The sequence below is a fragment of the Notechis scutatus genome, chromosome 14 (genome assembly GCF_049901735.1).
Source record: "Notechis scutatus isolate UNSWTSFEM ecotype Mainland chromosome 14, rNotScu1.2, whole genome shotgun sequence".
Taxonomy (NCBI): Eukaryota; Metazoa; Chordata; class Lepidosauria; order Squamata; family Elapidae; genus Notechis; species Notechis scutatus.
Genome location: NC_142022.1, coordinates 6,158,344 through 6,174,963, shown reverse-complemented (window position 1 = coordinate 6,174,963; position 16,620 = coordinate 6,158,344). Strand labels below are relative to the sequence as shown.

Here is a 16,620-nt window from a genome sequence, read left to right as displayed (position 1 = left end):
TTTCCGCCACAAGGTCAAATCTCACCAGCACGAAGAGATCCAGAACGTTCGCAAGCACATCCATTCCTGCTTCACCAACGTCAACTGTTTCCTCTTGCCTCATCCGGGACTCAAAGTGGCCACTAGCCCGAATTTTGATGGCCGTCTGAACGGTAAGGCCTGGAATCTCTGAAGGACTTGGGTCTTGACATGGAAAAGACCTCACATGCTCAACACAGCTGGGAAAATCCTCTTTGGAAAAAAAAGGTCTCCCGGTTTTATTAAAAGCATTTCAGAGTGGGGTTGTCTGTCTGGCTTCTGTTTAATGGCAGACCAGGGATCTTCAAACTTAGCAGATAACCGATAATCAGAGTTGGAAGGGACCTTATAGGTCATCTAGTCCAAGAGACCCTACACCATTTCTGACAAATGGCAGTCCAATCTCTTCTTGAAAGTCTCAAGTGATGGCGCTCCCACAACGTCCGAGGGCAACTTCTGTTCCATCGGTTGATTGTTCTCACTGTCAGAAAATTTCTCCTTGTTTCCAGGTTGAATCTCTCCTTGTTCAGTTTCCATCCACTATTCCTTGTCTGGCCTTTGGGTGCTTTAGAAAATAGCTTGACCCCTTCCTCCTCTCTGGGGCAGCCCCTCAAATATTGGAAGATGCTCTCCTGTCTCCCCTGGTCCTTCTCTTCCCTAGACTAGCCAAGCCCAGTTCCTGCAACGGTTCTTCATATGTTTTAGCCTCCAGTCCCCTCATCATCCTGGTTGCTCTTCTCTGTACTTTTTCTAGAGTCTCAACATCTTTTTTATAATGTGGTGACCCAAACTGGATGCAGTACTCTAGGTGTGGTCTTACTAAGACACACTTACTAACTTCATAACTTTAAGGCTTGTGGACTTCAACTGACTGGTTGAGGAATTCTGGGAGTTGAAGTCCACAAGTCTTAAAGTCTTTGGAGAGAAGGACCAGGGATGACATGAGAGCAGCCTTCCAATATTTGAGGGGCTGCCACAAAAAAAGGGGGACTATTCTCTAAAGCACCCGAGGGCAGGATAAGAAGCAATTAACAGAAACTAATCAAGGAGAGAAGCAACATGAAATTAAGGAGAAACTTCCTGACAGCGAGAACAATTAACCAGCGGAACGGCTTGCCACTAGAAGTTGTGGGTGCTTCATCCCTGGAGATGTTTATGAAGAAACTGGACAGCTGCTTGTGCAGAATGAAACAGGGTCAAGTTCGAATCTCCCGCCCTCCCCTTTTACACCCTGATAACGAGGGAGGATCTCTTCTCATCCTCTTTCTCTCCCCTTTATGCAGCTGAGGGCTCAGCTGCCTCTTATCGTATTTTGCCCTAAAAGGCTTTCCCCATATAACATTACAGTCATTACATGCAATAATAAATGTCTGTATTTTATAAGGCCATAAAACAAACTCATTTCCGGGGGGGGGAAAGAACTCCACTCCCGTTGCATTCTTCCTCTTTTTCTCTTTTTCATCCACCTTTCCTTTTTGCGTAGACATCGCCGACGAATTCAAGGATCAGTTGAAGCAGTTGATCCCCTTCGTCCTGGATCCCAGTCAGCTCTTAGAAAAGGAGATCAATGGCTCGAAAGTGACCTGCCGAGGCCTGTTGGAGTACTTCAAGGTGCGTTTCATCACACCGAGCATTGTTTGCTTTCTTTTTTTTCTTTTTTCTTCAGCGAGATGAAGGTCAGCAAAGAAACAAAGATATTGAGGGCTGCTCGGTCCGGCGGCCGGATTTAATTAGCGTATTTATTTAAAATTGTTTATAAGCAACTCTTGAGCTGCTTGCAGTCAGATCTTCCCGTGGATTTGGGGCAGGTGTACACAGAACAGAACAGGGAAAAAGGGATAAGAATTTACCAGAATGTTAAGAAGCAGGCGTTTTGGGGAGTCACGTCTTTTTAAGATCACGGATCTAGCTACTGGTTCCCAAATGGGAACCATCTCAAATCTGGGCCTGGGCAGTCATGGTGTCATTTCTGTGGCTGTTTACCCCCCAAAAAAGAGAGAGATAAGCTTCTTTGATCCTCCAGAGTTCAAAAACTCTTCCTCCTGCAAAGTCCTGAGTGAGGCACCAGTAGGAACTGAGCTATTCAGATTTCCTTCCTTCCTTCCTTCCTTCCTTCCTTCCTTCCTTCCTTCCTTCCTTCCTTCCTTCCTTCCTTCCTTCCTCACACAAATTCCCTTCCTTTCTTCCTTTCCTTTCCTTTCTTTGTGGCTTTTCTCCCTCCCTCCCTCCCTTCCTTTCCTTCCTTCCTTTCCTTCCTTCCTTCCTTCCTTCCTTCCTTCCTTCCTTCCTTCCTTCCTTCCTCACACAAATTCCCTTCCTTTCTTCCTTTCCTTTCCTTTCTTTGTGGCTTTTCTCCTTCCTCCCTCCCCCTCCCTCCCTCCCTCCCTCCCTTCCTTCCTTCCTTCCTTCCTTCCTTCCTTCCTTCCTTCCTTCATCAGTCACTCTCTCATTCACTCCTCTTCCTTTCCTCTTTCCTCCTTCCCTTCTCCCTCCCTCCCTCCCTCCCTCCCTCCCTCCCTTCCTTCCTTCCTTCCTTCCTTCCTCACACAAATTCCTTTCCTTTCTTCCTTTCCTTTCCTTTCTTTGTGGCTTTTCTCCCTTCCTCCCTCCCTCCCTCCCTCCCTCCCTCCCTCCCTTCCTTCCTTCCTTCCTTCCTTCCTTCCTTCCTTCATCAGTCACTCTCTCATTCACTCCTCTTCCTTTCCTCTTTCCCTCCTTCCCTTCTCCCTCCCTCCCTCCCTCCCTCCCTCCCTCCCTCCCTTCCTTCCTTCCTTCCTTCCTTCCTCACACAAATTCCCTTCCTTTCTTCCTTTCCTTTCCTTTCTTTGTGGCTTTTCTCCCTTCCTCCCTCCCTCCCTCCCTCCCTCCCTCCCTTCCTTCCTTCCTTCCTTCCTTCCTTCCCTTCCTTCATCAGTCACTCTCTCATTCACTCCTCTTCCTTTCCTCTTTCCCTCCTTCCCTTCTCCCTCCCTCCCTCCCTCCCTCCCTCCCTTCCTTCCTTCCTTCCTTCCTTCCTCACACAAATTCCTTTCCTTTCTTCCTTTCCTTTCCTTTCTTTGTGGCTTTTCTCCTCCCTCCCTCCCTCCCTCCCTTCCTTTTCTTCCTTCCTTCCTTCCTTCCTTCCTTCCTTCCTTCCTTCCTTCCTTCCTTCCTTCCTTCCTTCCTTCCTTATCAGTCACTCTCTCATTCACTCCTCTTCCTTTCCTCTTCTCTCCTCCTTCCTTCCTTCCTTCCTCCCTCCCTCCCTCCCTCCCTCCCTTTCCTTCCTTCCTTCCTTCCTTCCTTCCTTCCTTCCTTCCTTCCTTCCTTCCTTCCTTCCTTCCTTCCTTCCTTCCTTCCTTCCTTCCTCACACAAATTCCCTTCCTTTCCTTTCCTTTCTTTGTGGCTTTTCTCCCTCCCTCCCTTTTCTCCCTTCCTTCCTTCCTTCCTTCCTTCCTTCCTTCCTTCCTTCCTTCCTTCCTTCCTTCCTTCCTTCCTTCCTTCATCAGTCACTCTCTCATTCACTCCTCTTCCTTTCCTCTTCTCTCCCTCCTTCTCTTCTCCCTCCCTCCCTCCCTTCCTTCCTTCCTCACACAAATTCCCTTCCTTTCTTCCTTTCCTTTCCTTTCATTGTGGCTTTTCTCCCTCCCCCCCTCCCTCCCTCTCTTCCTTTTCTTCCTTCCTCCCTCCCTCTTCTTTCCTTCCTTCTTCCTTCCTTCCTTCCTTCCTTCCTTCCTTCCTTCCTTCCTTCCTTCATCAGTCACTCTCTCATTCACTCCTCTTCCTTTCCTCTTTCCCTCCTTCCCTTCTCCCTCCCTCCCTCCCTCCCTCCCTTCCTTCCTTCCTTCCTTCCTTCCTCACACAAATTCCCTTCCTTTCTTCCTTTCCTTTCCTTTCTTTGTGGCTTTTCTCCCTTCCTCCCTCCCTCCCTCCCTCCCTCCCTCCCTTCCTTCCTTCCTTCCTTCCTTCCTTCCTTCCTTCATCAGTCACTCTCTCATTCACTCCTCTTCCTTTCCTCTTTCCCTCCTTCCCTTCTCCCTCCCTCCCTCCCTCCCTTCCTTCCTTCCTTCCTTCCTTCCTTCCTCACACAAATTCCTTTCCTTTCTTCCTTTCCTTTCCTTTCTTTGTGGCTTTTCTCCTCCCTCCCTCCCTCCCTCCCTCCCTTCCTTTTCTTCCTTCCTTCCTTCCTTCCTTCCTTCCTTCCTTCCTTCCTTCCTTCCTTCCTTCCTTCCTTCCTTATCAGTCACTCTCTCATTCACTCCTCTTCCTTTCCTCTTCTCTCCCTCCTTCCTTCCTTCCTTCCTCCTCCCTCCCCTCCCTCCCTCCCTCCCTCCCTCCCTCCTTCCTTCCTTCCTTCCTTCCTTCCTTCCTTCCTTCCTTCCTTCCTTCCTTCCTTCCTTCCTTCCTTCCTTCCTTCCTTCCTTCCTCCCTTCCTTCCTTCCTCACACAAATTCCCTTCCTTTCCTTTCCTTTCTTTGTGGCTTTTCTTTTCTCCCTCCCTCCCTTTTCTCCCTTCCTTCCTTCCTTCCTTCCTTCCTTCCTTCCTTCCTTCCTTCCTTCCTTCCTTCCTTCCTTCCTTCCTTCATCAGTCACTCTCTCATTCACTCCTCTTCCTTTCCTCTTCTCTCCCTCCTTCTCTTCTCCCTCCCTCCCTCCCTTCCTTCCTTCCTCACACAAATTCCCTTCCTTTCTTCCTTTCCTTTCCTTTCTTTGTGGCTTTTCTCCCTCCCTCCCTCCCTCCCTCTCTTCCTTTTCTTCCTTCCTCCCTCCCTCTCTTCCTTTTCCTTCCTTCCTTCCTTCCTTCCTTCCTTCCTTCCTTCCTTCCTTCCTTCCTTCCTTCCTTCCTTCATCAGTCACTCTCTCATTCACTCCTCTTCCTTTCCTCTTCTCTCCCTCCTTCTCTTCTCCCTCCCTCCCTCCTTCCTTCCTTCCTCACACAAATTCCCTTCCTTTCTTCCTTTCCTTTCCTTTCTTTGTGGCTTTTCTCCCTCCCTCCCTCCCTCCCTCTCTTCCTTTTCTTCCTTCCTCCCTCCCTCTCCTTCCTTTTCTTCCTTCCTTCCTTCCTTCCTTCCTTCCTTCCTTCCTTCCTTCCTTCCTTCATCAGTCACTCTCTCATTCACTCCTCTTCCTTTCCTCTTCTCTCCCTCCTTCCCTTCTCTCTCCCCTTCCTTCCTTCCTTCCTTCCTTCCTTCCTTCCTTCCTTCCTTCCTTCCTTCCCTTCCTTCCTTCCTTCCTTCCTTCCTTATCAGTCACTCTCTCATTCACTCCTCTTCCTTTCCTCTTCTCTCCCTCCTTCCCTTCTCTCTCCCTCCTTCCCTTCTCTCTCCTTCCTTCCTTCCTTCCTTCCTTCCTTCCTTCCTTCCTTCCTTCCTTCCTTCCTTCCTTCCTTCCTTCCGATATTCACTGAACTGGGCTACTAACTTAACCCCTTTGCAGTGATTCACTTAGCAACCGTGGCAAGAGAAGTCGTAAAGCAGGGCAAAACTCACTTAAGAAACATCTCACTTAGGAAGAGAAGTTTGAGGCTCCATTATGGTCGTATGTTGAGGGGTAACTTTAGCTCAGCCCATCTATAGCGTGGAGGAGGCTTTCCTTACTGGATTTAGGACTCACGGGTGTATTTTTAGGTTGGGATGAAAAAGGGTGCAAATGAACGGAGCCCGTCGTATAATAATTGTTTGTTGATGTCCTTCCTTCTTAGGCTTATATCAAGATCTACCAGGGGGAAGACCTGCCACACCCAAAATCCATGTTGCTGGTGAGTTTAGCCTGGAGAGGGGAGAATTAAAACACAGATAACAGATAATCAGAGTTGGAAGGGACCTTGTAGGTCATCTAGTCCAACCCCCTTCCCAAGCAGGAGACCCTGCACCAATTTCTGACAGATGGGAGTCCAAATCACCGATGTCTTCGTTTAGTGACCATCTGAAGTTATAACAGCACTGGAAAAAAAAGCGGCTTACCACCGTTTTTCACGCTTACAACCTTTGTCGCATCCCCGTGGTCATGTGATGGAAATCACTTGGCAACCGACTCGTATTTATGACGGTTGCCATATCCACAGGTCTTGTGATCCCCTTTGGCGACCTCCTGACCAGCAAGCAGGAAGCCAACAGCCCCACGTTCCTAACTGAACTACGATTCGCTTAACAGCAGTGGCAAGAAAGGTTATTAACTGGGACAAAGCCCACTTAGGAAGTGTCTCGCGTAGCAGCAGACATTTGGGACTCCATTGTGGTCGTAAGTCGAGGACCTTGCCTGCGTTGCCTCTGCAAAGCCTGCAGAGCTGGCTCCGGTCGCAATAGCGAATAAAATCACAGAGCTGTACAGAAAAATTTGCAGCAATAAACCTGCAAATGCAACCCAAGACGGTGGTTGCTATCATAACACCTCATCCTCTTTGAGAATCACATAATGTGCCAGTTTCCACACACCCCACACACACACCTTTCTGCAGTTTTCCGAACTCTTAGCAGAGGATGGGGAAACTCCCTTCTGGCTCCCTTCTGATGTTTCTCCTCCATTTGCAGGCCACGGCTGAAGCCAACAATCTGGCGGCTGTCGCTTCGGCCAAAGACCTGTATTACAGCAGCATGGAAAAGGTGAGGGGGTCGGAGGGGGCTTGGGGTGGCATTGGGCTGCCCAGGAATCGTTCTTGACTCGTGCTGATTTGTCTAGAGAAGTTGTTGAGGTTTTTTGTTTTTTTTGCCAAGAAACATTTTCGGAAGGGGTTTTGCATTGCTTCCTTCTTCCCAGGGCCTGGCCCAAAGACACCCAGCCGGCTTTCATGCCTAAAGTGAGACTAGAACTCACTGTCTCCTGGTGATTGGCTCAAAGTCACCCAGCTGGCTTTCATGCCTAAAGTGAGACTAGAACTCACTGTCTCCTGGTGATTGGCTCAAAGTCACCCAGCTGGCTTTCATGCCTAAAGTGAGACTAGAACTCACTGTCTCCTGGTGATTGGCTCAAAGTCACCCAGCTGGCTTTCATGCCTAAGAGTGGACTAGAACTCACTGTCTCCTGGTGATTGGCTCAAAGTCACCCAGCTGGCTTTCATGCCTAAAGTGGGACTAGAACTCACTGTCTCCTGGTGATTGGCTCAAAGTCACCCAGCTGGCTTTCATGCCTAAAGTGGGACTAGAACTCACTGTCTCCTGGTGATTGGCTCAAAGTCACCCAGCTGGCTTTCATGCCTAAAGTGGGACTAGAACTCACTGTCTCCTGGTGATTGGCTCAAAGTCACCCAGCTGGCTTTCATGCCTAAAGTGGGACTAGAACTCACTGTCTCCTGGTGATTGGCTCAAAGTCACCCAGCTGGCTTTCATGCCTAAAGTGGGACTCAGAACTCACTGTCTCCTGGTGATTGGCTCAAAGTCACCCAGCTGGCTTTCATGCCTAAAGTGAGACTAGAACTCACTGTCTCCTGGTGATTGGCTCAAAGTCACCCAGCTAGCTTTCATGCCTAAGGCAGGACTAGAACTCACTGTCTCCTGGTGATTGACCCAAAGTCACCCAGCCGGCTTTCAAGCCTAAGGTGGGACTAGAACTCACTGTCTCCTGGTGATTGGCTCAAAGTCACCCAGCCGGCTTTCATGCTTTGGGCAGGACTAGAATTCAGAGTCTCCTGGTGATTGGCTCAAAGTCACCCCACTGGAACTAGAACTCACTGTTTCCTGGGGATTGGCCAAAGTCACACAACTGATTTTCATGCCTAAGGTGGGACTAGAATTCACCACCTCCTGGTAATTGGCTCAAAGTCACCCAGCCGCCTTTAACGCCTAAGGCTGGACTGGAACTCGCAATCTCCCAGTTCCTAGCCCGGTGCCTTGAACCACCCACCAAACCGGCTCTCCCATCCAGCTTTTACCCTGCCCCGTAGCTTAACCTGCTGGTCCCCTCTCCCTCTCCAGATCTGTGGCGGAGACAAGCCTTACGTGGCCCCCGAGTTGCTAGAGGCGAAGCACCGGGAGCAGAGCACGCGCGCTCTGGAGCACTTCCGGCGCATCAAGAAGATGGGAGGCCGGGAGTTCAGCCAACGCTACGAGGACGAGCTGACGCAGGAGCTGAGCGACCTCTTCGAAGACCTGGCCAAGCATAACCAGAGCAAGAACATCTTCAACACTTTCCGGACGCCCGCCGTCCTCTTCGGGGTCATCGTGGTGCTCTACGTGACCTCGGGGGTCACCGAGTACGTAGGACTGAGCGTGGTTGCCCAGCTGTGCAACTTACTCGTGGGGCTGTTGCTCCTCTCCCTGCTGGCCTGGGGCTACATCCGATACTCGGGCGAATACCGCGAACTGGGCATCGCGATCGACAGCACCGCGGAGTTCGTGCTGCAGAAGATACGGGCTGTGGGGTACGTAGTTGGCTTAGTCGCGGTGGGGGGAGCATTGTTTGGCACTTCGATCCCGACCGGCCCCAGGTGGGCTCAGCCTTCCATCCTTCCGAGTTCGGTAAAATGAGGAGGACCCAGATTGTTGAGGGCAAGAGGCTGACTCTGTAAACCGCTTAGAGAGGGCTGTGAAGCACTGTGAAGTAGTATATAAGTCTAAGTGCTATTGTCCCTTCCTTCCTTCCTTCCTTCCTTCCTTCCTTCCTTCCTTCCTTCCTTCCTTCCTTTCCTTCCTTCCTTCCTTCCTTTCCTTCCTTCCTTCCTTCCTTCCTTCCTTCCTTCCTTCCTCCTTTCCTCTCACAAATTCCTTCCTTCCTTTCTTCCTTTCCTTTCCTTCCTTTCCTTTCCTTTCCTTTCCTTTCCTTCCTGGCTTTTCCCTCCCTCCCTCCCTCCCTCCCTCCCTCTCCTTCCTTCCTTCCTTCCTTCCTTCCTTCCTTCCTTCCTTCCTTCCTTCCTTCCTTCCTTCCTTCCTTCCTTCCTTCCTTCCTTCCCTCCCTCCCTCCCTCTCCTCCCTTCCGTCCCTTCCAAGATCGATAAATGAGGAGTACACAGATTGTTGGGGCAAAGGGACTCTCCCTTCCTTCCTTCCTTCCTTCCTTCCTTCCTTCCTTCCTTCCTTCCTTCCTTCCTTCCTTCCTTCCTTCCTTCCTTCCTTCCTTCCTTCCTTCCTTCCTTCCTTCCTTCCTTCCTTCCTTTTGGTTAGAATGTAATATTGCTGGTTAATTCTTCCAGCAGTTCAATTCTGACTGACTCAGGATTGACTCAGCCTTCCGTCCTTCCAAGATCGATAAAATGAGGAGTACACAGATTGTTGGGGGCAAGAGGCTGACTCTAAACTGCTTAGAGAGGGCGATATAACACTGGAACAGTACTTTTCCAGTGCTATTAAGTACTATTGCTCCTCTTCTCTTCTCTTCTCTTCTCTTCTCTTCTCTTCTCTTCTTCTCTTCTCTTCTCTTCTCTTTTCTCTTCTCTTCTCTTCTCTTCCCACTGGTTAGAATGTAGTTTTGCAGGCTAATTCACTGCTCACTGCCAGCAGTTTGATTCTGACCGGCTCAAGATTGACTCAGCCTTCCATCCTTCCGCTGTCGGTAAAATGAGGACCCAGATTGTTTGGAGGGGCGGTGGGGAGGCCAAGAGGCCGACTCTGCTGAATTGTGGTCTTAAGTCGAGGACTACCGGAAAATCAAGAAACGATTGGTGGCTGCTCGGGTGCGAACATTTCCCTCACCTGCGCCGCCTTCTCCTCACCTGTGTGCTTCTTACCTTCACCAGGTCTCCTGCCCATGCGACCCCCTCCAGAGAGCAGCCCCCGACCCCACCACCGCACAGGAAGTCTCAGTGAACACGGCAACGCAACGAGGTCTGACTCCCAAAATCTCATCCTTGGAATCCCCAGAAGGAATCGCTTCCCGCAGAGCTTCTTTCATAGACAGCCAGTCTGAGCTTTTGAATCGGGCGGGGGAAATCTCTGCTTCTTTCTCCCCGCCCGCCTTCCCTTGACGGACCCCCTCCCCTGGTTTTTCATCCCCCCCCACCCTCCCTTCAAGAAAGAAATCTTCTGCACTTTAAACGGGAAAGAAAACCGCCGCCCGAAAACAGCCGTAGTGCCTTCCGTGACGGAGAAAAGGAAACCAACCCGACCAATTATTGTCTTCGGCTGCCGACTTTTGTTTTCGAGGTGTGTCGGTTGTACCAAGAAGAAGATGCCAACTCCTCTTCCCTCCCTCCCCCCACCTCAAAAAAGCCCCCCTTCCACCTCTCCGGGCATCCACCTCGGAGTGCCTAAATTACCCGGCCCTCGTTTGGGGTGAGAGTTCAGCCAAACTTCAAAAGGATCTGCTGTGGGCCAGCCAGGCCTAAGCCAAATAATTAAATAAAATTAGGAAAGCTTATTTTATTTTTAGTGCCTTTTCGAAACTTGGACCAGGCCTGCTCCGACCGAGAGAATCGCGCCCAGCTAGCAGCTCCACTGCCCTAGAAAGCCGCCTCGGGAACCTCGAATCCAAGAGAAACGAAAAGACGGCGGTGTGTCCAACGGCTCCCCGCGTATCGCCGCCGGTGTCTTTTGTGTTTCTCGTGGCATCTGCTTCGTCTTGGGTTCTTGCAATTCACCTTATCCGGGACATTATGAAATGCAAGGGGATCTCCTTAGTAGATCTCTTTGGGATCTTCGTCTAGGGATCCGTGGTGAGCCGTGCGGGGCCTTGGGGAGTTTTCCAGGTGTAGTCAAGACATTGTTCCTTGAATGTGGTCCCTGTGTGTGCATCTGTAGACACCTCTCAGCCGTCCTGGGCTCGCTGGGTTGAGACACTGCCTTATGGGCTGTACTTTCTGTATTTTACTGGTATGGAGAATTTCTCCCGTCCCCCCCTTTTTTTTTCTTTTTTCCTGTTGTTCCCAAGCTGGGGAGGGGGGAAATGGTCTTGGCCTCCTCTTTCCATGTGTGTTTGAAGGCCGTTTTCCAGTTCTGAGCCACGCTGTTTAAATTCCGACTGTTTCTCCTTCCTTGGTGGCTCACCAAATCAACCTTGGGATGATTAATTTAAAAAAAACAACAACTCTATAGCAGGGTCCGTGCTCCATAGCTGGCAAACTTGCCCAAAGCTCAAGCCTCTTGGACCCGTGCTCCCACACACACACACACACACTTGGAAACCTTACTTATATAGGCCTCGCACCAAAAATTATTATTCTGCTCCAAGCTTTGAGCCATTCTAGCCTCCCTCCATCACTAAGCCTTCTCCAGAGGGTGGAATAGCTTCATGCATTCTTCAAGGTGCCTTTTTTTTTTTTTTTTTGCCTTATTTTTGCTGCTGCATTTGGAGTCTCGCTTGATTGCAAAGCACAAAGTTAAGTCTTTTTGGCCCATTAGAGGGTAAGGGAGCCAAAATCCTTGCAGAGTTCTTTCCTGGCTTAGGGTCAAGATTGCCCTCTGGTGGCCTTTCCTATCACAGCAAGTCTTATTTTCAGAAGAGGGTCTTATTTTGGGGGGTGTTTTTTGCCTTCTACCTCTTTTTTTTATGGGAACAGTCACCCCATTTTTTAAACATCACAGGCCTCTAAGCTCCCAACGCAGCTTTGTTTATTCTGGAGAAAGTCTTTCAAATGCCAACTTTTTTTTAACGTTGGGGTTTTGCGCCTATGGAGTCACAAGAATTCGAATGAGCTAGTTTAGGTCATTATTTTGTACAGGACACAGCTGAGTGTAATATCTAAAGTGTGGTAGGAAGACACAGATCCTTCTCCTGGGCTGCGCCGGAAAACCTTAGGCCGTACGAAGAAAATGCAGCCGTGAAACACAGACCAGATTTTCTTTTTAATGGGTTGAGTGGGAAATAGAGAGCCATGTTTGTGTTTGAGGACAATTCCCAGAATTTCTTTGGCCGTGGCTCCTCGGAATTCTGGAAGTTGCAGTCCGAGACACACAGAGGTATGTGTCTGTTGGGGAGAAGGAGTGGATGCTGTCCCTACTGTTTCCGCCTTTCGCCCTTCGCTATTTTCAGAACTCTTTCAACAACTTTGTCAGTCGTACACCAAAACTTTTCCCCCTGTGGACCAATGTGGTCAGGATGTTGATGCTGAATTATATTTATAAAGCACAAAAAGAAAGCATTCCACTTTGCAACTGCGAAAATAAAGACTTGGTACACTGAAACAGTGCGAAGGGCGTGTGTGTGCATTTATTTTGTGCTTGTGTCTTTCTCTGAAAAACCCACAGATAGTCCTTGGCTTAACGACAGTTCGTTTAGTGACGTTCAAAGTTACAAGGGCACTGAAAAAAAGTGACTTAGGACCGTTTTTCACACAATCGTTGCATTCAGAGAGCATCCTTCCAAAGAGATTGTCTTTAGGACTTTTTCAAAGCTCCCAGCTTCTCCCACGTACCTTATTTATATATTTGCCGGTGTCTTATTTAAACTTAACATTTGTATATCGGTGATTGCATGACATCCGTAGATGCTAAATAAAAAATAACCAAGATAAGTGGTTAGGATCAAGAAGAACATTGCTAATAAGATCAAAATGAAATGGAAAAAAAAAACTGCTGCTTTTGATCTCTTAGTACATACAAAACCACTTCTATTCTTGGAGTGGCTCCGAGCAAAGTCTGCATTTTGTTTGCTTTGTGTTCATTTTCGGTCTATGCCCTAGTTGCGTTCAGACAGGATCCCCAAAACAGACCCAGTTCTGGATCATTTCAAAAGTTCAGGAACGGCCAAAAAAGGATATCACCAGCAAAACATCCAGGATGGGAGTGGTAAGTGAACAGGATAGAAGGCTTAAGTTGGAGACTGAAAGCAAAACAATATTTGAAAGGGGCACTGTATGTATTTGTGTTTGTGTGTTTGTGCTGGTATGGCAGTATAAGATGCTGCAAAAGATTAACCTTGCAGCATCATCAAGATTCAGCAATTTTATAAAGACAGAATTACCCTTAACTGGAGATAGGAAGACTGTGAACAGTTTGGGCAAACCCAAAGATGCCATTAGGCTATTTGCGAGATTGCAAAGCATTTCTTCGGTCTGTTTTTCTCCTGTGGAAAACAAAAGGTGAACCACAATTTGGATAGCATCATTGTCCTAACATTGTAAAAAGAGATTAGATATCAGCTGTTTATGAGTGCAGGTTTTCTCAACTGTCTATTTTAACAAGAGTTCCAATTTTCAGAATTCCCCAGCCATCATGTTTTAAGATGGGTGGGTTTCAACTCCCAGTATGGTGGCTGGGGAATTTTTATTTATGTATTCATTGGGGTTTTTTATCTTGCCTTTTTAAAAACTTCGTAAGTAATTCAAGGCAACAAACATGCATGTTCTTGGTGCAAAAACATTCCATGGCTGGTCACAGACATCAAGTGAAGGATGTTTTATCATGTTTTGGTTTCTGCCAACAACAGCAACTTGTCTCAAAACATCCAGGAAGTTGATCTCCAGCAACTGCAGGAAGACAGGAGTCCCCCATAAAGTGTGATTTGTTTTAGCAACTGATTTTCAATGCTGTTTTCTGTCTCTGTGTGCAGTTCTTTGCTGAAAAGTTGTGTTGGTTGGCGGACAAAATCTTTTTCTGGCAATCTCAGGTATGCATTTGATGGGGGAGGAACTGCCTCCGTGTAATTAACCTGTGGAACCCTCCCAGACACAGGAAATGGCGAAAGGTAGAAGCGGGAGAATGTTTTGTACATGAAATGCTTAAATGTTTGCCAAAACCCCACCCGCTTCTAACATTGATGATGTTGCCTAGTTTTGTCATGAAACATCTGCAAGAAACCAGCCAAGCTCAGAGAGCACCAAGGACCCACATTCCTCCTCCTCCTCCTCTCCCAATCCCCATTCCCTTCTAGCACTGATTATGTTACCTAGTTTGGTAATTAAACGTCTGCAAGGAATCAAGCTCAGAGAGCACAAAGGACCCCATAGTCCTCCTCCTCCTCCTCCTCCTCCTCCCCTCCCCTCCCCTCCCAAACCCCATTCCCTTCTAGCACTGATGATGTTACCTAGTTTGGTAATTAAATGTCTGCAAGGAATCAAGCTCAGCACAAAAACCCTATAGTCGTCGTCGTTCTCCTCCTCCTCCTCCTCCTCCCCTCCCCTCCCAATCCCCCTTCCCTTTTAGCACTGATGATGTTACCTAGTTTGGTAATGAAACGTCTGCAAGAAAACCACCAAGCTCAGAGAGCACCAAGGACTCCAGAGTTCAACCTTGCGCTTCAAACATTTTCTTTTATGGGTTTGAGTTTCTGGGCCAGGGCTCTTCACACGGTCTCTTCCCTTCTGCACATGAGCCCGATGGGGACACTGGCTCCATGAATATCTTTGCCTACAGAGCAGTGGTAGAGAAGGAACTGCTGTCCATTGGGGCAGGGACTGATCGCTACCACGTCAACAACAAGCATGACTTCCAAGGTACAGTCCAGAGCCCAGAGGAGATTGTCTCCAAGGCAGAGAGGCTGGTGGGCCAAACAATAGAGTATAAACTCATCAGCAAAAATTGTGAGCATTTTGCCAATTGCCTGCGCTACAATGTGGCCTGGAGTGATCAAGTAAGTGCGGTCTTTGGAGATTTAGACAAATCTCTTTTTTCTATATCTATCTATCATCTATCATCTATCTATCACCTATCTATCATCTTTCAATCATCTATTGTCTATCACGTATCTATCATCTATCAATCATCTATCTATATCAATCATCTATCATTTATCTATCATCTATCACCTATCTATCATCTATCCATCTATCTATCACCTATTATCTATCAATCATCTATCTATCAATCATCTATCACCTATCTATATCATCTATCTATCTATCTATCTATCTATCTATCTATCTCTATCATTCTATCTATCTATCTATCTATCTATCTATCTATCTATCTATCATCCATCTATCCATCCATCCATCTAATAATGCAATTAAATATACACAGTCATAATCTTCCAACTTCTAATCTTGACATACATATTGTGATTGCAATAAATTATTTATTTATGAATACAATGTATTTGTTGTCCCCTGTTGTGTTGTTACTAGTTCAATATACTGAAAATTAATCCATGCTCCACCACAATTTCAGTATCCAAATTATCTCAGCGTGCCAATAGGGCCTATTATTATTAAGACTTGGCCAGTCCCAATGTTTTTTCTCCAAGTCCCCTAAATTCATAGTCCTTAAACACTATCAGCTTCAATATAATTTTACACAGTTATTAATCATAATACAATCAGATATGTCTAATCATAGTCTTCCACCTTCCATACTCAATAGGCTTACAGTTATAAAAAAATTCTATTGTATTTCAATATATGGACAGCTATTTTCCCAATTTCCACTTTCATTTTTTTTTTAAAAAACTTTTTTTAATACAATCAGCATATTCTTTTTAAAATCTCATCATTTATTGACTTTGTGGAGATTTTGACAAATTTCTCGCTGTCTCTGTCTTGGGATGATCAAAATACTGAAAAATAACACTGCCGTTGTGAGTGATGAGAAGGTCTTTCCACATGGTGCTCTGTGGCTGTGTTGGGACTAGAATTCCCAGAATTCCTTGGGCTGTGGGAGCTGGAGGATTCTGGGAGTCACAGTCCAACTAGCTCCCAAGCCCATGAGGGAGTCGGCTTATTTCCCAAAGTGTTCAAGAAGTAACGGGTGGAAGATAATTAAAGAGAGATGCATCCTGGAATTAAAGAGAGATTTCCAGACAGTGAGAACAATTCACCAGTGGAAAAGTTACCACCAGAACTTGTGGTTTGCTCCATCACTGGAGGCTTTCAAGAAGAGATTGGACAACCTTTGTCCAGGGTTGCACTATAAGGCTTCCAACCCTATGATTCTATAAAAGGTTCTGTTATGTGTTCTAGGTTGCGGAGACCTGATCAAACTATAGAAAATCCAGAGCCTTTCTCGGGCTTGGGTAATATGATCTTTTCTTGCACCAAAGAGAAATCTTTGCTGAGGCTCTTTCTCTTCGATTTGCAGGTCTGGGATACGTGCGTTGGAATCTTAGCCGCTTCATGCTTCGTCTTACTCCTAAGCCAGAAGATCTAGCAAGGAGAACTTCAATCTGGCCTCAGTGAAGTCTCAGAGAATTCAATATTTCTCCAATATTTTTGTTTGCTTTCTTCCTCTTTCCCACTCTCTCCATCTTCTTTGCCTTTTTCTTGAGATACGAGCTCGCCCAAAGAAAATCTACGCTTGGTGCTCTCCTCTCCAGTTTCAGTCACAACTGCCAAATAATAGTTCACCAACCCACGTCAATAGTGAGCGCCTGGTGCAATTTCTTCCACACTTGTTTGGATCATGTTTCCACTCGAGCTGGTTGGGGCTCCGTCTTCTTGGTCTCAGAGGGTCCACCTGTATCTTCTCAGCACAAGGGTTGCAGATGCTTTGTGAAGACAATTCACTAGTGGAACAGCTTCAGAAGTTGTAGGGCCTTCATCGCTGGAGGCTTTTAAGAAAAGACTGGACAGCCACCATCTGAAATGTTTGAGCATCTCCTGTTTGAGCAGGGGGTTGGATTAGAAGACCTCTAAGGCCCCTTCCAGCTCTATTCTGATTGATTGACTGAAATAGACCAGGCCACCTAATCTCACTTTATGGCATGGCTACATTAACAGAACCTTGCAAGTCTGAAAGTCCAGGTCTACCGCTCTCTATTTTACAGCCTGAGAAACTAAGGAAGATCCCTACATTTCCCCCCATGTCCATTATGCAGCCGAGGGC

The 16,620-nt window shown here is 47.4% G+C and overlaps 1 protein-coding gene across 3 annotated transcripts in view; it reads left to right on the top strand.

The window, feature by feature from the left end:
- ATL3 (atlastin GTPase 3) overlaps nucleotides 1-12,053 on the top strand; it is a 32,615-nt gene extending 20,562 nt beyond the window's left edge. For all 3 annotated transcript variants that reach the window (XM_087943161.1, XM_087943163.1, XM_087943162.1), the window contains 6 exons: nucleotides 14-152; nucleotides 1,502-1,629; nucleotides 5,700-5,756; nucleotides 6,529-6,600; nucleotides 7,909-8,354; nucleotides 9,666-12,053. In XM_087943161.1, the coding sequence (XP_087799287.1) occupies nucleotides 14-152; nucleotides 1,502-1,629; nucleotides 5,700-5,756; nucleotides 6,529-6,600; nucleotides 7,909-8,354; nucleotides 9,666-9,735 (912 nt within the window). In that variant the 3' untranslated portion in view covers nucleotides 9,736-12,053. The remainder of the gene's footprint in view (nucleotides 1-13; nucleotides 153-1,501; nucleotides 1,630-5,699; nucleotides 5,757-6,528; nucleotides 6,601-7,908; nucleotides 8,355-9,665) is intronic.
- Nucleotides 12,054-16,620: the final 4,567 nt, after the last annotated feature.